Genomic DNA, 24,117 nt, shown 5'->3' on the forward strand with positions numbered 1-24,117 from the left:
TATACAGCTAGGAGTGGAACCACTGGGTCACATGCTAACTCTATGTTTCACTTTTTGAGAAACTGCCAAACTGTTCACATAGTGGCTCCACTTACATTCCAGGAGCAGTGTATGAGGGTTTCAATTTCTCCATATCCTCACCAGCATTTGTTATTGTCCATTCTTTGGATAACAGCCTAGCAGGTGTGAAGAGGTATCTCATTGTGCTTTTGATTTGCACTTCCCTAATATCTAAGGACGTTGAGCATCTTTTCATGTGCTTTTATTGGCAATTTGTATATTATCTTTAAAGAAATATGTATTCAAATCCTTTGCTTATTTATAAATAGAATTGCCTTTTTGTTACTGAGTTATGAGTTCTTTATATACTTGAGATGTTAAGTCCCTAATCAGGTATGTGATTTGCAAATGTTTTCTCTCATTTTGTGTGTTGTCTTTTCATTTTCTTGACGGTGCCCTCTGAAGCACAATGTTTTTAATTTTGATGAAGTCCAATTTATCTAGCTTTTCTTTGGTTGCTTGTGTTTGGTGTAGTATCTAAGAAAACATTGCATCGTTCAAGGTTATGAAGATTTACACCTGTGTTTTCTTCTAAGCATTTTATAGTTTTAGCTCTTACATTTGGGTTTTTTTTTTTTTTTTTTTTTTTGCGGTACGCAGGCCTCTCACTGCTGTGGCCTCTCCCATTGTGGAGCACAGGCTCCAGACGCACAGGCTCAGCAGCCATGGCTCACGGGCCCAGCCGCTCCATGGCATGTGGGATCTTCCCGGACCGGGGCACGAACCCATGTCCCCTGCATCGGCAGGCGGACTCTCAACCAATGTGCCACCAGGAAAGCCCTACATTTGGGTTTTTAATCCATTTTGAGTTAATTTTTTGGATATGATATGAGGTAGGGGTCCAAATTCATTCCTTGGCCCCTGGCTATTGAGTTGTTCCAGCAACATTTGCTGAAAAGAATTCTTGCCTACTGCATGGTCTTGGCACCCTTGTTGGAAATCAACTGACCACAGATATACGGGATTATTTCTGGACTCTCAATTCTATTACATTGGTGTGTATGTCTATCTTTATGCCAGTACCACACAGACTTGATTACTGTAGCTTTGAAGTAAATTTTGAAATTGGGAAGTGTGAGTACCCCAAGTTCGGTCTTCTTTTTCAAGATCGTTTCATCTATTCTGGAAACTTTGCTTTGTCATTTGGATTTTAGGAACAGTTTGTCAATTTCTATAAAAAGGCAGCTGGACTTTTGATAGGGATTGCATTGAATCTGTATGTCAATTTCCCATCTTAATATTAAGTCTTTAAATAACCTGTGTGTCTTTCCAGTTATTTAGAGCTTTAAATTCTTCTAACAATGTGTTGTAGTTTTTAGTGCACAAGTGTGAAATAAAACATATATATGAGCCCAATTCCTGGCACAGAGCTCCTAAAACCCTTGTAATTTCTCAAGTGGTAAGAGCACTTGGTGTACCTTTTTCTCTAATATCTGCTCCTTGACCCTGGTACCTGACAGAGCTCCTAAATCCCTTGGAATTTCCTGGGTGATAGGAGTGTCTTTTGTTCTAATAAGGCATTTCCTGGTGGTCTCCTCGACAGCCTCGGGATGGGGGATGGTCACCAGAAAGATGAAACCATGATTAAAAGCTTGGAATTTTCAGCCCCATCCTCCATCCTCTTGGGAAGAGTTGTGAGGTTGGAGACTAAGTTAATGATCAATTATGACTATGTGATGAAGCCTCCATAAAAATGGCAAAAGCACAAGACTCAGAGAGTTTCTGGGTTGGTGAACACACCCATATGCTGGGAGGGTGGCACACTGCAACTCCACAGGGAAAGAAGCTCTTGGGCTTGAGACCTTTCCAGACCTCACCCCCTGTATCTCTTCATCTGGCTTCTCATTCATACCCTTTAATATCCTTTGTAATAAACCAGTAATCTAGTAAGCAGACTGTTTTCGCAAGATCTGTGAGCCACTCTAGCAAATTAATTTAACTCAAGGAGGGGGCAAGGGAACCTGTGACTTAGAGCCAGTTGGTCAGAAGCACCGGTAACAACATGGACTTGCAATTGATGTCTGAGGTGGGGGTGAGTGGGGGCGGGGGTCGTGACAGGCTAAGCCCTTAACCTGTAAGGTCTGTGTTAACTATAGTTAGGGCCACAACTGAATTGAATTTTAGGACATCTAGGTGTTGTCTAAGAATTGCTGGATGTGAAAATCCCACACATCTGGTGTCAGCAATATTATGAGTGTAAGAGTAAAGGAGAAACGTAAGAGTAAAGGAGAAACATAAGAGTGGTTCATCCTAGAGAAGTCTTACACTTCTTTTGTTCTATCGATTCCTATGTACAATGTATTATTCTTTTTGAGGCTATTGTAATTGGAATTGCTTTTTAACTTTATTTTCAGATTGTTCATTGCTAGCATTTTTTGTAAAGGTTTATTATTTTTTTTCTGACTCCATCAACTATCTTTATTTTACTTTTTTTATACAGTCAGTTCTTATTAGTTATCCTATACATATTGGTGTATATATGTCAATCCCAATCTCCCAACTCATCCCATCACCACCACGACCACCGTCCCCTGCTTTCCCCCTTGGTGTCCATATGTTTGTTCTCTACATCTGTGTCTCTATTTCTACCTTGCAAACCAGTTCATTTGTACCATTTTTCTAGATTCCACATATATGAGTTTGTATACGATATTTGTTTTTCTCTTTCTGACTTACTTCACTCTGTATGAAAGTCTCTAGGTCCAACCACGTCTCTACAAATGACCCAATTTCGTTCCTTTTTATGGCCGAGTAATATTCCATCGTATATATGGACCACATCTTTTTTATCCATTTGTCTGTTGATGGGCATTTAGGTTGCTTCCATGATCTGGCTATTGTAAACAGTGCTGCAGCGAACACTGGGGCGCATGTGTCTTTTTGAATTATGGTTTTCTCAGGGTATATGCCCAGTAGTAGGATTGCTGGGTCATATGGTAATTCTATTTTTAGTTTTTTAAGGAACCTCCATACTGTTCTCCATAGTGGCTGTATCAATTTACATTCCCACCAACAGTGCAACAGGGTTCCCTTTTCTCCACACCCTCTCCAGCATTTGCTGTTTGTAGATTTTCTGATGATGCCCATTCTAACCACTGTGAGGTGATACCTCATTGTAGTTTTGATTTGCATTTTATCTAATGATTAGTGATGTTGAGCAGCTTTTCATGTGCCTCTTGGCCATCTGCATGTCTTGTATGGAGAAATGTCTATTTAGGTCTTCTACCCATTTTCTGATTGGGATGTTTGTTTTTGTAATATTGAGCTGCATGAGCTGTTTATATATTTTGGAGATTAATTCTTTGTCCATTGATTTATTTGCAAATATTTTCTCCCATTTTGAGGGTTGTCTTTTCGTCTTATTTATACTTTCCTTTGCTGTGCAAAAGCTTTTAAATTTCATTAGGTCCCATTTGTCTTGTTTTTTTTTTTTGTTTGTTTGTTTTTTGCAGTACGTGGGCCTCTCACTGTTGTGGCCTCTCCCATTGCAGAGCACAGGCTCCGGACGTGCAGGCTCAGCAGCCATGGCTCAAAGACCCAGCCGCTCCGCAGCATGTGGGATCTTCCCGGACCGGGGCACGAACCCGTGTCCCCTGCATCGGCAGGCGGACTCTCAACCACTGTGCCATCAGGGAAGCCCTATTTTTGTTTTTTATTTCCATTTCTCTAGGAGGTGGGTCAAAAAGGACCCTGCTGTGATTTATGTCATAGAGTGTTCTGCGTATGTTTTCCTCTAAGAGTTTTATACTTCTGGTATTACATTTAGGTCTTTAATCCATTTTGAGTTTATTTTTGTGTATGGTGTTAGGGAGTGTTCTAATTTCATTCTTTTATATGCAGCTATCCAGTTTTCCCAGCACCACTTACTGAAAAGACTGTCTTTTCTCCACTGTATATCCTTGCCTCCTTTGTCATAGATTAGTTGACCATAGGTGCATGGGTTTATCTCTGGGCTTTCTATCCTGCTCCATTGATCTATATTTGTTTTTGTGCCAGTACCATATTGTCTTGACGACTGTAGCTTTGTAGTATAGTCTGAAGTCAGGGAGTCTGATACCTCTAGCTCCATTTTTTTCCCTCAAGATTGTTTTGCCTATTTGGGGCCTTTTGTGTCTCCATACAAATTTTAAGATTTTTTGTTCTAGTTCTGTAAAATATGCCATTGGTAATTTGATAGGGATTGCTCTGAATCTACACACTGCTTTGGGTAGTACAGTCATTTTCACAATATTGATTCTTCCAACCCAAGAACATGGTATATCTCTCCATGTGTTTGCGTCATTTTTGATATCTTTCATCAGTGTCTTATAGTTTTCTAGGTACAGGTCTTTTACCTCCTTAGGTAAGTTTATTCCTAGGTATTTTATTCTTTTTGTTGCAGTGGTGAATGTGATTGTTTCCTTAATTTCTCTTTTGATTTTCGTTGTTAGAGTATAGGAATGCAAGAGATTTCTGTGTGTTAATTTTGTATCCGGCAACTTTACGAAATTCATTGATTAGCTCTAGTAGTTTTCTGGTGGCACCTTCAGGATTCTCTATGTATAGTATCATGTCATGTCATCTGCAAACAGTGACAGTTTTACTTCTCCTTTTCCAATTTGTATTCCTTTTATTACTTTTTATTCTCTGATTGCCGTGGCTAGGACTTCCAAAACTATGCTGAATAAGAGTGGTGAGACTGGACATCCTTGTCTTGCTCCTGATCTTAGAGGAAATGCTTTCAGTTTTTCACCATTGAAAATGATGTTTGTTGTGGGTTTGTCGTATATGGCCTTTATTATGTTGAGGTAGGTTCCCTCTATGCCCTCTTTCTGGAGAGCTTTTATCATAAATGGGTGTTAAACTTTGTCAAAAGCTTTTTCTGCATCTATTGAGATGATCATATAGTTTCTATTCTTCAATTTGTTAATATGGTGTATCACATTGATTGAGTTGCATACATTGAAGAATCCTTGCATCCCTGGGATAAATCCCACTTGATCATGGTGTATGATCCTTTTAATGTGTTGTTGGATTCTGTTTGTGAGAATTTTGTTGCGGACTTTTGAATCTGTATTCATCAGTGATATTGGCCTGTAGTTTTCTTTTTTTGTGACATCTTTCTCTGGTTTTGGTATCAGGGTGATGGTGGCCTCGTAGAATGAGTTTGGGAGTGTTCCTTCCTCTGCAATTTTTGGGAAGAGTTTGAGAAGGATGGGTGTTACCTCTCCTCTAAATATTTCACAGAATTCACCTGTGAAGCCTGGACTTTTGTTTGTTGGAAGATTTTATTACAATTTTATTTCAATTTCATTACTTGTGATTGGTCTGTTCATATTTTCTGTTTCTTCCTTGTTCAGTCTTGGAAGGTTATGCCTTTCTAAGAATTTGTCTATTTCTTCCAGGTTGTGCATTTGATTGGCATAGAGTTGCATTTGATTGGCATAGAGTTGCTTGTAGCAGTCTCTCATGATGCTTTGTATTCCTCCAGTGTCCGCTGTATCGTCTCCTTTTTCATTTCTAATATTATTGATTTGAGTCCTCTCCCTCTTCTTCTTGATGAGTCTGGCTAAAGGTTTATCAGTGCTGTTTATCTTCTCAAAGAACCAGCTTTTAGTTTTATTGATCTTTGTTGTTGTTTTCTTTGTTTTTATTTCATTTATTTCTGCTCTGATCTTAATTTCTTTCCTTCTAATAACTTTGTATTTTGTTTGTTCTTCTTTCTCTAGTTCCTTTAGGTGGTAAGGTTAGATTGTTTATTTGAGATTTTTCTTGTTTCTTGAGGTAGGACTGTATTGCTATAAACAGCCAATAAGTTTTGGATCGTCATGTTTTCATTGTCACTTGTCTCTAGGTATTTTTTGATTTCCTCTTTGATTTCTTCAGGGATCTCTTGGTTATTTAGTATTGTTTAGCCTCCAGGTGTTTTGTGTTTTTTACGTTTTTTTAACTGTAATTTATTTCTTCTCTCATAGCATTGTGGTTGGAAGAGATGCTTGATATGATCTCAATTTTCTTAAATTTACCGAGGCTTGATTTGTAACCCAAGATGTGATCTATCCTGGAGAATGTCCTGTGTGCACTTGAGAAGAAAGTGTAATCTGCTGTTTTCAGATGGAATGTCCTATAAATATCTATTAAATCTATCTGGTCTATTGTGTCATTTAAAGCTTGTGTTTCCTTATTAATTTTCTGTTTGGATGATCTGTCCATTGGTGTAAGTGAGGTGTTAAAAGTCCCCCACTATTATTGTGTTACTGTCGATTTCCTCTTTTATAGCTGTTAGCTTTTGCCTTATATATTGAGATGTGCCTATGTTGGGTGCATATATAATTGTTATATCTTCTTCTTGGATTGATCCCTTGATCATTATGTAGTGTCCTTCCTTGTCTCTTGTAACAGTCTTTATTTTAAAGTCTATTTTATCTGATATGAGTATTACTACTCCAGCATTCTTTTGTTTACCATTTGCATGGAATATCTTTCTTCATCCCCTCACTTTCAGTCTGTATGTGTCCCGAGGTCTGAAGTGGGTCTCTTTTAGAAAGCATATATATGGTTCTTGTTTTTGTATCCATGTCTTTTGGTTGGAGCATTTAATCCATTCACATTTAAGGTAATTATCAATATGTATGTTCCTATTACCATTTTCTTAATTGTTTTGGGTTTGTTTTTGTAGGTCCTTTTCTTCTCTTGTGTTTCTCACTTTGAGAAGCTCCTTTAGCATTTGCTGTAGAGCTCGTATGGTGGTGCTGAATCCTCTTAGCTTTTGCTTGTCTGTAAAACTTTTGATTTCTCCATCAAATCTGAATGAGATCCTTGTCAGGTAGAGTAATCTTGGTTGTAGGTTCTTCCCTTTCATCACTTTAAATATATCGTGTCACTCCCTTCTGGCTTGTAGAGTTTCTGCTGAGGAATCAGCTGTTAACCTTATGAGAGTTCCCTTGTATGTTAATTGTTGTTTTTCCCTGGTTGCCTTTAATAATTTTTCTTTGTTTTTAATTTTTGTCAATTTGATTACTATGTTTCTTGGTGTGTTTCCCCTTGAGTTTCTCCTGCCTGAGACTCTCTGCACTTCCTAGACTTGGGTGGTTATTTCCTTTCCCATGTTAGGGAAGTTTTCGACTATAATCTCTTCAAACATTTTCTCAGGTCCCTTTTTTCTCTCTTCTCCTTCTGTGACCCCTAAAATGTGAATGTTGGTGCATTAAATGTTGTCCCAGTCTCTTAGGCTGTCTTCATTTTTTTGATTCTTTTTTCTTATTCTGGTCCGTGGCAGTAAATTCCACCATTCTGCCTTACAGGTCACTTATCCATTCTTCTGCCTCAGTTATTCTGCTATTGATTCCTTCTAGTGTATTTTTCATTTCAGTTATTGTATTGTTTACCTCTGTTTGTTTGTTCTTTAATTCTTCTAGGTGTTTGTTTTTTAATTCTTCTAGGTCTTTGTTAAACATTTCTTGCATCTTCTTGATCTTTGCCTCCATTCTTTTTCCTTTCAGAGGTCCTGGATCATCTTCACTATCATTATTCTGAATTCTTTTTCTGGAAGGTTGCCTATCTCCACTTCATTTAATTGTTTTTCTGGGGTTTTATCTTGTTCCTTCATCTGGTTCATAGTCCTCTGCCTTTTCATTTTGTTTCTCTTTCTGTGAATGTGGTTTTCATTCCACAGGCTGCAGGATTGTAGTTCTTCTTGCTTCTGCTGTTGGCCCACTGGTGGATAAGGCTATCTAAGAGGCTTGTGCAAGCTTCCTGATGGGAGGGACTGGTGGTGGGTAGAGCTGGGTGTTGCTCTGGTGGGCAGAGCTCAGTAAAACTTTAATCTGCTTGTCTGCTGATGGGTGGGGCTGAGTTCCCTCCCTGTTGGTTGTTTGGCCTGAGATGACCCAGCACTGGAGGTTAAAGGCTCTTTGGTGGGGCTAATGGTGGACTTCAGGAGGGTTCATGCCAAAGAGTACTTCCCAGAACTTCTGCTTCCAGTGTCCTTGTCCCTGCAGTGAGCCACAGCCACCCCCCGCCTCTGCAGGAGACCCCACAACACTAGCAGGTAGGTCTGGTTAAGTCTCCTATGTGGTCACTGCTCCTTCCCCCGGATCCTGATGCACACACTACTTTGTGTGTGCCCTCCAAGAGTGGAGTCTCTGTTTCCCCCAGTCCTGTCGAAGTCCTGCAATCAAATCCCACTAGCTTTCAAAGTCTGTTTCTCTGGGAATTCCTCCTCCCTTTGCCGGACCCCCAGGTTGGGAAGGCTGACTTGGGGTTGAGAACCTTCACTCCAGTGGATGGACTTCTGTGGTATAATTGTTCTCCAGTTCGTGAGTCAACCACCAAGTGGTTATGAGATTTGATTTTATTGTGATTGCGCCCCTCCTACCATCTCATTGCAGCTTCTCCTTTGTCTTTGGATGTGGGGTATCATTTTTGGTGAGTTCCAGTGTCTTCCTGTTGATGACTGTTCAGCAGTTATTTGTGATTCCGGTGCTCTCACAAGAGGGAGTGAGCACACGTCCTTCTACTCCACCATCTTCTGTTTATTTATTTTATTTATTTTTGGCTGCGTCGGGTCTTAGTTGTGGCATATGGGATCTTCACTGAGACATGTGGGATCTTTCATTGTGGTGTGCGGGCATCTCTCTAGTTGTGCCACATGGGATCTTCATTGAGGCATGTGGGATCTTTCATTGTGGTGTGCCGGCTTCTCTCTAGTTGTGGCGTGCAGGTTTTCTCTTCTCTAGTTGTGGTGCGCAGGCTCCAGGGTGAGTGGGCTCTGTAGTTGTGGCACGCGGGCTTAGTTGCCCCACGGCATGTGGGATCTTAGTTCCCTGACGAGGGATTGAACCGGTGTCCCTGGTGTTGTAAGGCGGATTCTATACCACTGGACTACTAGGGCAGTCCCTCATTGCTAGCATTTAGAAATACAACTGATTTTTGTATATTGATCTTATCTTTGGTAACTCTGCTGAACTATTAATAAGCTCTAATTGTTTTTTTGTGAATTTCCTAGGATTTTCTATATATAAGACCATGTTTTCTACAAATAGCTTCAGTTCTTTTCCAATATGGATACCTTTTATTTCTTTTTCTGGCCTAACTGACCTGGCTAGAACTTCCATGATAATGCTGTTAGGAAGGGCAAGAGTGGAAATCCTTATCTTGTTCCTGATTTTGGGGGAAGCATCCAGTCCTTCATCATGACGTATATACTACCTGTATATACGTGGATTTTTCACAGATGTTCTTTATCAGGTTCAGAAAGTTCCCTTCTATACTAGTTTGTTGAGTATTTTTATCATGAAAGGGTGTTGAAATTTGTCAAATGCCTGTTCTGCATCTACTAAGATGATCATGTGATTTTTGTCCTTTATTTTACTATATGGTATATTATATTGATTAGTTTTCATATATTGAAATAATAATGCATTTCCAGGAAGGTAATGTTTCTACCACAGAAAAGTTTTATGAAAATTTAAAAGCACTAATCAACCCATTGTTGACCTCTTTGTAAACATCTCTGTCCAGTCCTATATATAAGAATGTTCATGAGTATTAGTCATAATAATAAAAAAACAGGAAACAACCAAGATGCCCACTAACAGTAGAACAGAAAACTAAATTGTGATATATTCATACCATAGAATATTGTACATAGAAATATAAATAAATGAACTTTAGCTACATGCAACAACATAGATGAATCTTAACAAAAAAACAAACAAACAAACCCATTTTTGTCCAGTTTTTCATCTATGTATAATTTTATACAAAATAATGAAAGTATCACACATTGCTTGGTAGGCCGTATCATTTGATCTTTGCTAAAAATATGACTTGTTGGGGCTTCCCTGGTGGCGCAGTGGTTAAGAATCCACCTGTCAATGCAGGAGACATGGGTTCGACCCCTGGTCCAGGAAGATCCTACATGCCATGGAGCAACTAAGCCCGTGCACCACAACTACTGAGCCTGAGCTCTAGAACCCTCAAGCCACAACTACTGAGCCCACGCGCCACAACTACTGAAGCCCGAATGCTCTAGGGCCAGTGTGCCACAGCTACTGAGCCCACGTGCAGCAGCAAAGACCCAATGCAGCCAAAAATAAATAAAATTTTTTTTAAAATTAAAAAAAATATGACTTGTTAATGGCTGCATAGTATCTGTAAGGATATACCATAACTTAATCACTCCCTCTTTGTTACACATCAAGGTTGAAGCTAATACATCTATTTTTAGAAACATAATGAATATTCCTTTTATTTCTTGGCATAATTATCTATAAACATTGAATTACTGGCTCAAAACTTTCAACATTTTAAAAAGCTTCATGGGTATTATTAAAATGCCACTCAGATAAAGTATTCCATGATTACTTCACATCAGCACTTTTAAACACATTCTTTATGAATAGTAGGCACGAACCTTAACTTTCTTGCTGCATTTACTGGTCTTTCAGTTTGCATTTGTTTGATTACAGTGGAGGTCCAACATCTGTTTGGGGGTTTTGGGGGCAATTTTGAAATATGCTTTTCTTGATATATGTAAAATTTTTTTCTATAAAAATAAGCTCATCTGTTTCTCATAGACTTATAAAACTTGTTGACATTTCAGCTTTTTTTGTAGTATTGGCAAAATTTTTTTCCCTTTTAATTTTCAGTCACTTGATTTTATATTTTCACACTTAAGATTTCGATCCTAAGGGATTTTCCCTCATGGTTTTCTGGCTCTTTATGCTTAAAATTTCTTCTCCAATCTGAGATTAGCTGAATACTCAACTACTATGTTTTTGTCAAGATGCTTTATATTTTTGTTCAACTTCTTAGTTATCTGGAATAAATTTTTATATGGTATGAAACATGGTTCTAACTTAATTTTGTACCAAACTGAAAGCCATATGTCTAAACACCATTTACTGTAAATTTATGCTTTCCTCATTGAATGCAGTTATGCCACCTTTATCATGTACCACATTCACACCTAGAATCTCTACACTTCCTATTGTGTTCCAATGATCTGCCTGCCTAGTGTTCCCTGAGTACTACCCAAGAGAAAGAAAAATGAAGCACAAAACAGAGATAAATAATATGGATAACCAATCTCAAACTTTTAAGGTTGATGGATATAAAAAACAAACCCTGAATAGCTTTGGGAATATATGTTTAAGTTTTTTTTTTTAAACATCTTTATTGGAGTATAATTGCTTTACAATGGTGTGTTACTTTCTACTGTATAACAAAGTGAATCAGCTATACGCATACGTACATCCCCATATCCCCTCACTCCTGCATCTCCCTCTCACCCTCCTTGTCCCACCCCTCTAGGTGGTAGCAAAGCACCGAGCTGATCTCCCTGTGCTACACGGCTGCTTCCCACTAGCTATCTGTTTTACATTTGGTAGTGTATATATGTCAATGTTATTCTCTTACTTCGTCCCAGCTTACCCTTCCCTCTCCCTGTGTCCTCAAGCCCATTCTCTACGTCTGTGTCTTTATTCCGGTCCTGCCCCTAGGTTCACCAGGACCATTTTTTTTTTTTAAGATTCCATACATATATATGTGTTAGCGTACGGTATTTGCTTTTCTCTTCCTGACTTACTTCACTGTGTATGACAGACTCTAGGTCCATCCACCTCACTACAAATAACTCAATTTTGTTTCTTTTTATGGCTGAGTAATATTCCATTGTATATATGTGCCACATCTTCTTTAACCATTCATCTGTTGATGGACACTTAGGTTGCTTCCATGTCCTGGCTATTGTAAACAGTGCTGCAATGAACACTGTGGTACATGACTCTTTTTGAATTATGGTTTTCTCAGGGTATATGCCCAACAGTGGGATTGCTGGGTCGTATGATAGTTCTATTTTTAGATTTTTAAGGAACCTCCATACTGTTCTCCATAGTGGCTGTATCAATATACATTCCCACCAACAGTGCAAGAGGGTTCCCTTTTCTCCACACCCTCTCCAGCATTTATTGTTTGTAGATTTTTTGATGATGGCCATTCTGACCGGTGTGAGGTATTACCTCATGGTAGTTTTGATTTGCATTTCTCTAATGATTAGTAATGTTGAGCACCTTTTCATGTGTTTGTTGGCAATCTGTATATCTTCTTTGGAGAAATGTCTATTTAGGTTTTCTGCCCATTTTTGGATTGGGTTGTTTTTTGTTTTTTGTTTTTTTGCGGTACGCAGGCCTCTCACTGTTGTGGCCTCTCCCGTTGCGGAGCAACAGGCTCCAGACGCGCAGGCTCAGTGGCCATGGCTCACGGGCCCAGCCGCTCCACGGCATGTGGGATCTTCCCGGACCGGGACATGAACCTGTGTCCCCTGCATCGGCAGGCAGACTCTCAACCACTGCACCACCAGGGAAGCCCGATTGGATTGTTTTTTTGATATTGAGCTGCAAGAGCTGCTTGTATATTTTGGAGATAATTCCTTTGTCAGCTGCTTCATTTGCAAATCCTTTCTCCCATTCTGAGGATTGTCTTTTCATCTTTTTTATGGCTTCCTTTGCTGTGCAAAAGCGTTTAAGTTTCATTAGGTCTGATTTGTTTATTTTTGTTTTTATTTCCATTTCTCTAGGAGGTGGGTCAAAAAGGATCTTGCTATGATGGATGTCATAGAGTGTTCTGCCTATGTTTTCCTCTAAGAGTTTTATAGTGTCTGGCCTACATTTAGGTCTTTAATCCATTTTGAGTTTATTTTTGTGTATGGTGTTAGGGAGGGTTCCAATTTCGTTCTTTTACATGTAGCTGTCCAGTTTTCCCAGCACCACTTATTGAAGAGGCTGTCTTTTCTCCATTGTATATTCTTGCCTCCTTTATATAAAAATAAGGTGACCATATGTGCATGGGTTTATCGCTGGGCTTTTTATCCTGTTCCACTGATCTATGTTTCTGTTTTTGTGCCAGGACCATACTGTCTTGATTACTGTAGCTTTGTAGTGTACTCTGAAGTCCAGGAGCCTGATTCCTCCAGCTCCGTTTTTCTTTCTCAAGATTGCTTTGGCTATTCGGGGTCCTTTGTGTTTCCATGCAAATTGTGAAATTTTTTGTTCTAGTTCTGTGGAAAATTCCATTGGTAGTTTGATAGGGATTGCACTGAATCTGTAGATTGCTTTGGGTAGTACAGTCATTTTCACAATGTTGATTCTTCCAATCCAAGAACATGGTATATCTCTCCATCTGTTTGTATCATCTTTAATTTCTTTCATCAGTGTCTAATAGTTTTCTGCATACAGGTCTTTTGTCTCCTTAGGTGGGTTTATTCCTAGGTATTTTATTTATTTTTAAGCTTTGATTATGATTCACCTTTGCAGTTTTCCCAGATTTCCAAAAGGCTTTAACTTCTTGGTAAGGGAACTGAAGTAGGAGAAAGAGGATAGAGAAGCTGGGTACAACACCAAACTCCCTTAGTATCCAGCAGCTGGATGTGGCTGTAGTGCAGAACTTTGAAAATTCTATATGCAAATCATGGAATAAAGAATTGTTCCTTTGATTAAGATGGTTAGGAGCACAACAGAGGGAAAAGAGAAACAAGGTATTTCAGATACCTCAGAACTACATTGCAAGGACAGAATCATATAAAACATATGGACTATACTTAACTAGCAAGAATGAAATAGAAATGATAAATATATCACCATCATCAATCACTGAAATTGATGATGATTCACTGCTTCCCTGAGACCAGGGAGAAAATGTTGTACTTTCCCATAGTTAGTTGTCTTACCTAGTGATGCATAGGAACCTGGATTCAGGGCACCTGCACCTAACCGCCCACTTCGTACAGACTGCCCAGCAGCATGATGTGCCTTGGCACCAGCAGCGGCATTCACATCAATATCACTTCGTGAACGCTGTAGGCTTCCTGGAAGGGAACTGGCTTTGCTGCTGCCTGCTGATACTATGAAAAACAAAGCAAAGGTAACCTATTATTTCAGTTACTGCAAATGGCACAAAAATTATATAAACTTGAAATCACCATGAGATTAATCCATGATGACAAATGGTCAAAAAGGAAGTAGTGGCCAAATGGATACTAGAAAGTACTTTAGTATATTTTAAAATCAGAATGCCTCAGTTTCAATGCTGTCATAACTAATTCTTCTTGGACAATTTTCTCAATATTTCTCTGCCTCATTTTCCCCTTTCATAACATGGGAAAAATAACTATACTTTGTAAAGTTCATAGGACTGTTTTATAGATGAAAGGATGATGTTTATGATTGATTCATGAAAATGAAGCACTGTTACAAGATAAATAGATGACAGCTGGGCTATTTTTTAACTATAAGAATAATGCAAGTAGAACTAGCCTGGGAATAGAATAATTCAGAAAATAATGCAGGTTCTGCCACTCTTAGGTAATGCCAATTAAGTCATTAAATCTCTGGTCTTTAGTTTTTCAGTTTTAATGAGGAGTTTTATAAACTCTGAGTTATGACCCATTAATAGGCTGTGAAATCAACTAAGTGGGTCATGACAGCACTTTAAAGAAATGAAACACAGTAGAAAAGAGAATGCATCACAAGTAAGGGTAAGTAGGCTTCCTGGAACTTTGGATTATACTATATATGTATACTTATATACAATATACTACACAGCATATGTATATTGTATGTATATAATTATATACACTATATTATATATATGACATGTAGTATATGTATATGGTATACAAACACAGGTACAGTATATAAGTGTGGTATTTACTATGTAAAATGATTTTCTCACTGTGGGTCATATTAAAACAGTTTAAAAGCTACTGCTTTAAACTGTTTAGCTTTAAAACTGTTCTAATGCGCTTTTAAAACTTTTAAAGTGTAACTCTGTGTTTTAAACTTTTCAACTCTTGATGTGACCCAGAGTGAGAATATCTTTTTACATAGTAACTTTTAATTTATTTATAAAGTCACTTTTACTCTATTAAGTAAAATATGCTATGACTCTTAGTTAAAAAGGCAATTTACCTCTTCCAGCAACAGTTGATGGGTTTGCTGTAGACCATTTGGAAGAAAAAGGGCGGCTGCAAGGTAAAAAGAAATACTTTTAGTAAGACGACATAATTTATCACTCCTCTGACAAAAATTAATGAAATAACATTGAGTTTTCCGAAGAGTTGAGAAGTATTTCTGATTTCAACTTTCCTTTTACAAATCACTTTAGAACAGTTGTTGTCATATATCAGTGGTATCTAAGTTAGCTGTGAAGCAAAAATGAAATAACTAGCATTGAATAAAGACTGTAAGCTCTACAGAAACAGGGACCAGGTTGCTGTTGTTCACTCTGGTCCTCAGCACACACTACCACAGGGAACTCAATAATAGCACTCTCCAACACTTCTAGTCTGAGATATTTTACTTAGAGAAAGGTAGTATTATTGCTAGTACACAGGGAATTCAGTGTAACCAAGGCCTGTCTCACCGAAGTCATATGGTTGTGGCCATTGGTAAACTCGTGCAGTTACCCTGTAGGTATAACATGGTCTATAGCAGTTCTATTAAGTATTACTGCATGGGGCAACAGAAACAAAGCTAAGGACTACTGCTGAGGATAACATGTATGATTAGAAAGGAAAACACCTAGAATCAATTCAAAGAATCCACTGCCTCCTTTAATATCTTTATTGATTATTTATCTTTAATTACTATGGTACTCTGAAGCCCATAAATAAATACCTAAGTATGTGAGAGAGTCTGGAAAGTATATCTATGTATGTATGTATCTATCTATCTATCTGCCACGCTGTGTGGCTTGTGGGAGTTTTAGTTCCCTGACAGGGGATTGAACCCAGGCCCTCGGCAGTGAGAGCATGGAGTCCTGACCACTGGCCCGCCAGGGAATTCCCTGTCTACAAATTTTAAAGGTAAGAGGAAGAGAGGTTAGTGACAGAGTGTTGAAAAACATTCTTTAAGTTATTATTATCAAATGGTAAATTTGGTAGTTGGTTATTAAACCCAGTATTATATTATTTTTATAACTGTCCCCTAAAATTGTTCCTCTAATAGGTTGAGGCAGACCACTTCAAGTCCACAGATTTTAAAGTTGTTTGTTTATGTTTAAAGATGTTCTACGAGAGTAAGAAAACATCTTGTTTAGATCCTTGCTATTCAAAGTCTGGTCCATAGACAAAAAGCATTGACATCACCCAGGAGTATGTAAAAAATGCAAAATCTCAGGTCCCATCCCAGATTTACTGAATCAGCTTCTGCATTTTAACATGATCTTCAGGTGATTCATATACACTTTAAAGTTTGAGTATAGTAAATTAAAGTAAAGGGAAAAGAAGCAACAAACCTCATTTGAGGTGAAGGATTTATCACAAATTTAAAGAGAAGTTTAAATAGGTAATTATTCCTACAAGAATTGTTTTTTAAAATCAAATCATATCTGCTTTTACTTCGAAAACATGTAAGTCACTGAACTTTTATTTAGTACAGTACTCACAAGACCCTGTGAGTGCTTCCTTGAATTTTGTGCCCTAGGTGCCTCCCAGTCCCAGTTCTGTACCAGAGAGCTGCAAAGGCAAACAGCAATCATTGTGGGGTTAAGGTCCTAAAGAGATAGGAATTACAGGGAGGTAAACTGACATTCTGTGAGCTGCTCTTCCCTGGGGAAATCTTCAGATAGTTGTGGCCACTGCTAGGTATCTTAGCAGTCTCATAGGGCTACAGAAACAGAAAATAGGGGTAAGCCAAGGAAGCAAGGGTTTGAGGTAGCCAACATAATGATGAGTGGAGTTACAGAGAAGTGAGTCAGATACTAGATAATTTTGCCCCCTTGAGGGATTTGCTGAAATCTTAAACCGTGCAAGAGGTGAGGAAAGAAAGCAGTGGAGTTTTTACCAGTTACACTGCTGTGTAAGAGTTCTGAAGATGACTTCTGAATCTCCGTTACAGTTCTTCCACTACAGTGCCCTAGAAATGGGCTATTTACTATATTGACTATCTTCCAGGTATTAAGAAAAGTATACAAATTAATGCTTTCCAATCTTTTTCACAGACACGAACATATTCAAACAAAATTTGAATCCCTATACTCTTTACCTAACGAGAAGTTATACAAGTATGTAATCCAACCCCTGAGAAAACAGGCCAAAGAAAATAAGCACAATCAGTCATCATCTTTCAAAAAGGCTTCAAGTGAAAGCAATCAGATATTCAACCATCCAACATAAGGAACTTTGTGGAGATGGAGAGACAAAGAAATCAGTAATTATCATTTATATGACCTTACTTGAGACTTTCTTGTGAGCTAGATGAGGACCTGTCTGATTGTGGAAGAGATGCTACACTGCCAGAACTCTTTAAGTAAGTTTGAAGACTCTTCTGATAAGATGGCTCAAGGGAATTATACAGTGTTTCAGCTTCACCAGGAAAGTGGTTTCTAAGACCCATGTAAGTCCTGTAAAACAAATGAACAAACAACAAAAAGTAATAACTTTGCATTATTAGACATTAACCGTAAAATGTGTACGTTCAAGAAGAACAAAGGTTTTTAAGCCCATAGGTTTTTTTTTTTAGTTTTTAAATTTATTTTTGGCTGCGTTGGGTCTTCGTTGCTGCACGCAGGCTTTCTCTAGTTGCGGCAAGCGGGAGCTACTCTTCGTTGCGGTGCACAGGCTTCTCCTCGCAGTGGCTTCTCTTGTTGCAGAGCGTGGGCTCTAGGCGCGTGGGCGTCAGTAGTTGTGGCTTGTGGGCTCTAGAGCTCAGGCTCAGTAGTTGTGGCACACGGGCTTAGTTGCTCCTCAGCAATGTGGGATCTTCCTGGACCAGGGATCGAACCTGTGTCCCCTGCGTTGGCAGGTGGATTCTTAACCACTGTGCCACCAAGGAAGTCCCCCATAGGTTTTTAATACACCCACAATGTGCCAAGTAGAATGCTTTCTATATTTAACAAGTTTTGGTAGAAAGACGGCAAGCTTTTGAGAAAAGGAGATCTCAGTTCAAAAGCTGGCTGTAATCCTTAGGGTCTGTGTGGCCTTGGGTAAACTCCCAAATCTCCAAAAGTCAGTTGCCAACATAAGGAGACAGCACCTTTGTGGGATCATTTTAAGGATTAGAAAATAACATATACCTACTGCCCTAAACAGTATCAGGTACATGTTAAATGTTCAATAAATTAGTTATTTTTATTCACAGCAAAAGTGAGTATGTTATGATGGAACGGGAATACTGTTGAATGTACAAATGACAATGCTAAGTGAACTGTTAAGACACCCAGTACAGATTTAATGGAGACAAATCAACCTCCATTTTACTAAAGAGCTAATCAAATAGAATACTTGGGACATTTGAATGATATTTTCATTCTCCCAATATAATTCCTGTCAAAGAAAAGACCAAAGTATGTTTAAACTGTCAAAAACTACATTATAGACTTACTTTCTTGCCTCCACTCTGGCCTCTGCATCAGCATCATGAATTCCCTTCTTAATAGTTTCAACCAAGACGGCTGCATGTCTATAAAATAAAACACCTTTAGATTCATGTGTAAAACTATGTATTTCACCATAAATGATACTGCCTATACATTATGCATCAATCACAAAGGGGCAAGGGAGATAAAAAGATAATTAGTACACAATAATAAATCTAAGATTGCAAGATTTCCTAATAACCCATCCCATGCATTTCATTCATGTATCGTTTCCTTCTGACAAGTCAAACATTATAAACCTGGACATAATTATTTTCAGATGGAGTCCAGACATATAGCACTCAAATCTCAAATTTTTTATGAATTAAAAAAAACCTTTTGTGTGGTTCCTCACTAATCTACCAATGTATAAAATTATTTGCTAATAGTACGATCAGTTATAATCTAACCAAACTGAATAGCAGCTGCCACAAAGGAACTTAAAGAAAATTTGGAATTATGTCATGCCTGCAGTAAACAACAAATTCTATTTTTTAGAAATGGGTTATGAATGGATTTAATGATTTCCATGAGAATGGAAAATCAGCAACGTGTTCAACATAAATGCATGTATATCCCAAGCTTCAAACTTGAAATTAATGAGAAATACAGCCATGCAAATAGCCAGTGACCAACATTTTCCTCTTGTTCACCTCAGAGCTTCATTAGATGCTGCCCAGTGTATACTTGACCAATGACAACTGACAACTGGTGTGGAAAAACTTTCCAACAAATCTCTCACCTTTTTTTTTAATGGCCGCGCAGCAAGGCTTGCAGGATCTTAGTTCCCTGACCAGGGATCGAACCCGGGCACTGGCAGTGAAAGCGCCAAGGCCTAACCACTGGACCACCAGAAAATTCCTCTTTCACTTTTTTAATCTCTTTCCTCTGAAAGGAAGTGCCTTTCTTCTATCTTAAATAATTCATTACTTGGTTAACTGCACCTCAGGAAACCTATCTCATGTGACTAGAAATACATTTTAAAATATTTGCCCAATTTAACCTGGAATACCTTATATAACCCATTTACTAAGAGACCCTCACTCACCCACAAAGAAGAAAATCATAGCTGTAATGAATAAGAGAAGCACCACAGCTTTAAGGGAAAATCAGTGCTAATAACTGTTAAAGCAAAATGAGAAATAATGCAAAACCAGTCACATCAATTTCTAAAGAACCGGTGACAATGGGGAGGGGAGGGTGGTGGGACAGGAATAGTCAATGCATACCTTTCCAATGAATGAGTCTGCCACTCCTGCAACAACAAATCTAAAAATTCAAATGAACGCCTGAAAAATAAAAGTTAATTATAACTAAATGTCATAACATTATATTAAGTTATATTAATTTATAACTAAATGTTAACACTTTCTTCTATAATATTCCACTTTGCCCCCTAAATTAAAGCATAAGATATGTTTTTAGATATCTTTACTGTCAAATAATTAATTAATTTAAAAAATAAATTTCTTTTTTATTTAGCTTTGGCTGCATTGGGTCTTCGTTGCTGGGTGCGGTCTTTCTCTAGTTGTGGCAAGTGGGGGCTACCCTTCGTTGCAGTGCACGGGCTTCTCATTGCAGTGTCTTCTCTTGTTGCGGAGCACAGGCTCTAGGCACGCAGGCTTCCAGAGCTGTGGCTCACGGGCTCAGTAGTTGTGGCTCACGGGTTCTAGAGTGCAGGTTCAGTAGTTGTGGTGCACGGGCTTAGTTGCTCCGTGGCATGTGGGATCTTCCCGGACCAGGGCTCGAACCCGTGTCCCCTGCATTGGCAGGCAGATTCTTAACCACTGTGCCACCAGGGAAGTCCCACTTAACTTATTTAAGGCTCCAACTATTCCTATGCTTAATAGTTCAAAAAGACCTTAAGGGTTCCCCATAATTTTAACTTAAAATGTTTGTCAAATATACAATTTAACTTAATTTAAAAGATATTTACCGAACACCTACTGCGTACTATAAACTGAAGACATACAATGGTGACCAAGAAAGCTGGGATGGATCTTCCATTTCTACATTTGTTCCCTTAAATATATATGCAAATGATTCTTAATCAAGTATTTGGTGTTTTCTCCTTAGCCTTCTGGTTCTTAACTTCTTCAACTGTCTCGTTCTTGAGCTTTTGTTCTTTCTTGGCATCTGACGACACAGCTCCGCCCTGTTTTTCTTCCTTTATTAACACTTTCCCTCCACCTACCCTTACATAGGTGCCCACCTGGTTGGTGCTGATCTCAGCCCACTTCCCTTTTATTGTCTTTTCTTGGGCAGTATCACCTGTACCCTTAGCTCTATCAGCTGTACTTCTCACACCTAGTCCTTTATCTCCAGCACTGGTTCTTCAATTCAGCCATTAAGTCAGAGTGTCAACCAGCTCACAGACATCTCTACACAGGCAGTGAGTGTCAACTCAAACACTACATACTGATACAGAACAACAAATTTAATTCTTACCCTCTCAATTCTACTCTTCGAGCCCATATGATACAGATTAGAAAAAAGAGAAACATGGAGGTTAAATTAATTTGCCCAAAGGATAGAGCACGGCCTTAAACCCTGGCATTCTGACTCTAGAGATCACAGTCTGAAGCACTTGACATCACCTTCCTCATCCATATCCAATTATCAAGACTCATTTCTATATCTGAAATCTCCTGAATTTATTGAATAAAACCTCCTTCAATCAATTATCATAAATACAGCTCTAGTTCGGACCCTGTCTCTCTTACATGAGCTGTAAGAAGTCCTACTTAATTAAACCAATGCTTCTCATTGTCCCTTTTTTTTTTTTTTTTTTTTGCGGTACGCGGGCCTCTCACTTTGTGGCCTCTCCCGTTGCAGAGTACAGGCTCCAGACGCTCAGGCTCAGCGGCCATGGCTCACGGTGCTAGCCGCTCGGCGGCATGTGGGATCTTCCCGGACCGGGGCACGAACCCGTGTCCCCCGCATCGGCAGGCGGGCTCTCAACCACTGCGCCACCAGGGAAGCCCTCATTGTCCCTTTTTAATTGCTGTTCATAGCTGAAATAAAAACTAGGATGGATGACATTACCTCCTCACCAAAAACTGCTAATGGAACAATATCAAAATTTCTCTTCCTGACATTCAAAGCCTTCTATACTTTGACTTCAACCTATCCCCTTCTTCCCCTCAGTCAGTCTCTTTTCCTACTGAATCCTCCCATTTATCATGTGTTCTGGCCTCAGTGGTCTGTCCAATGGCTCTGCAGCACAAAGCATAGCTTTCCATCTCTGTGTACATTATACCCCACTCTCTTCCCTTACAGGTATTGAATTGCTCCCCATTTTCAAGGTAATTTTCTGATGCATTTCCTGACTTCCTCTTCTCTGTCACATTCCTATTTCTCCAATTACCATTTTCTTCAGTGTAAGACAGAGACTGGTAAACCTTTTCTGTAAAGGGCCAGATAGTAAATATTTTAGGCAGTAAATATTTTAAACTTTGAGAAGCACATACATAGTCTCTATTTTATATATTTTTCTTTACCCCTTTTTAACTACCCTTCAAAAACGTAAAAAACAGTCTTAGCTTGTGGGCCATAGAAAACTAGACTGTTGGACAGATTCGACCAGTGGGCTGTTGTTTGCCGACCCCTGACATAAGAGAGAGGTAATTAAACAACTGTCCCAAAACTCCGAATCACTTACAGGTAATAATGATGTCTTATTTTTCCTAACATTCAAAGTACTTAAATAAACACATTTATCAAACAAAAAAGGGGAAAGAGTTCTTTACAATTTTCTTAAATATCCAATGCACAAATCTTGTTTTTGCTGTCTTTATTATTTGTGGAGATAGTGATGATATTAAAGATTGTAGAAACCATAAGGAGAGAGAGAGATACTGACAGACTGATGTGTTATGGCTGCATACTCTGTGCCAAACACTATGTTCAATTCTACCATTGTGTTTCTCATTTAACCCTCACAACTCCATGGGGTCCACATTATTAGCCCCACTAACATACGAAAACACTGAGGTTCAGGGCAGTTAAAATAACTGCCTGCAGTAGGACAATCAGTCACAGTTGTAGGACTCTAGGTAAGGGCTGACTCTAGACTCCATACTCTCTGAATACCAAACAACTAGTGGCCCAAATAAACCAAACCTTAATAGGATAAAACTGAGAAGTGTGCATAGCCATAATAAGCACTTCGTTCCTTTTTCCCTTATATAACACAAAAATTATGTTAAATTTATGTTAAATGATTAAAAAATTTTAATAAGGTTTCTAGAAGGCAAGAAATTGATGACAACTAATTTTTGCACCCAACTAAGAACTAAACATAATGCAATATCCAACATAAAGCTATAGTAAGTTTTTTCAAAACTTACCTCCTTACAGGAACTGATTTTGATGTGCAATTGCTTGTTATTAAAGGTATAAGTCTGGGTACATGAGTATGCTGAAAAAGATATTTTAGAAGAGGTTGAAAAATACTGTGTACTTTACATAATCTCTTCTTCTATTTGCCTTGCATTCAAGTATTTAGCTATATTAGAACAGAACAAAAATACCATAAAATCAGATTTTGAAAGAAATTAAGACCAGTCAAAAAGTTTCCCCAAATTAAAGTAATAGTAATGATATAGTTTCATAAGGGCAGATGTGATTGTAATATTAAATAATAAAGACAAGTTAACTGTATAAATACAGATAACTGTTAGGATAGTGTACTTTGAGGGGATGGAGCACTAAGAGGGACCAGGCATGTACTGGTCTTATTTTCTGACGTACTGCTACTGCTGGAGAAGACAGTAACTGCTATGTCATCAAAGCAGGTTATCAGAGTGAATAACTCTGTGAATGTACATAACTACTGTGAATGTACTTTGAAATGGTGATTTTAATTGAACTTTCATCCTGGCTGAACCACAGCTCTCTAGAATTCAGGTAAGGGTCAGTATATACAATCTTCTGGTTTCTATTAGTAATTCTTATGTTCTTCTTTAGTGAAGCAAACACTGAAAAGTTCATAATTGACACAAGAATAAAATAGTAACTTAAGCATACGTATTTGATGTTTTAAATCTCCTATTTTTCTTCTGAGCTAATGGTACAGGTTGGGTTCTCTAGGAGGCAGGCTCTGAGATGGAGTTTAGCATTCAGGATATTAAGAAGTGCTCTTGGGATCAACACCAGTGGAAGTGAGGAGAAGAAAGCAGGAGTGAGCAGAAGAAGAAATCAATCTGTGATATGGCCCAAGGACATCTTTGCCCAAAGCTGAAGCTTTGGGAAGCTCTGGAGCTAAAATGGTCCTTCAGAGTAGTCTCAAATTGGTCTAAGATAGCCACAGCACTATACTTCCACATCAATCAGTTATTAGATATGGGCCATAACCAGGAAGAGGCAAGACCTTGGGAAAAGCAGCTCTCTGCAAGCTGAGGCAATCCTTGAAGAGGCTGGCAGCTGAAGACTGTCTGCCCACATTGCTTCCAGTCCTGGGGAAACAAGTCTTTCAGTGAAGGAGAACGTGAATGGCACATCAGTGTGTGCCACAACTAACTCAACCAAAATTAGAGGGAAAACTTTTTTCAGTTCCTACAGAGGGAAACCACCCACAGACCTGAAGTTGTTCAAATGAGGATAATGCAACACAGTGCTGACCTGAATATTATTCAACTGTTACATTCAGCGTGGAAGGGC

The 24,117-nt window shown here is 38.6% G+C and overlaps 1 protein-coding gene across 13 annotated transcripts in view; it reads right to left on the bottom strand.

Annotated features, from left to right (window-relative positions):
• CLASP2 (cytoplasmic linker associated protein 2) overlaps positions 1 to 24,117 on the bottom strand; it is a 177,766-nt gene that overhangs the window by 70,798 nt on the left and 82,851 nt on the right. For all 13 annotated transcript variants that reach the window (XM_060022121.1, XM_060022119.1, XM_060022118.1 and 10 more), the window contains 6 exons: positions 22,806 to 22,876; positions 19,686 to 19,745; positions 18,423 to 18,500; positions 17,275 to 17,442; positions 15,009 to 15,064; positions 13,769 to 13,942 (listed from right to left, as the gene is read on the bottom strand). In XM_060022121.1, coding sequence (XP_059878104.1) covers positions 13,769 to 13,942; positions 15,009 to 15,064; positions 17,275 to 17,442; positions 18,423 to 18,500; positions 19,686 to 19,745; positions 22,806 to 22,876 — 607 coding nt within the window. The remainder of the gene's footprint in view (positions 1 to 13,768; positions 13,943 to 15,008; positions 15,065 to 17,274; positions 17,443 to 18,422; positions 18,501 to 19,685; positions 19,746 to 22,805; positions 22,877 to 24,117) is intronic.

The sequence above is a fragment of the Delphinus delphis genome, chromosome 10, assembly GCF_949987515.2.
Source record: "Delphinus delphis chromosome 10, mDelDel1.2, whole genome shotgun sequence".
In the NCBI taxonomy this organism is placed as follows: Eukaryota; Metazoa; Chordata; class Mammalia; order Artiodactyla; family Delphinidae; genus Delphinus; species Delphinus delphis.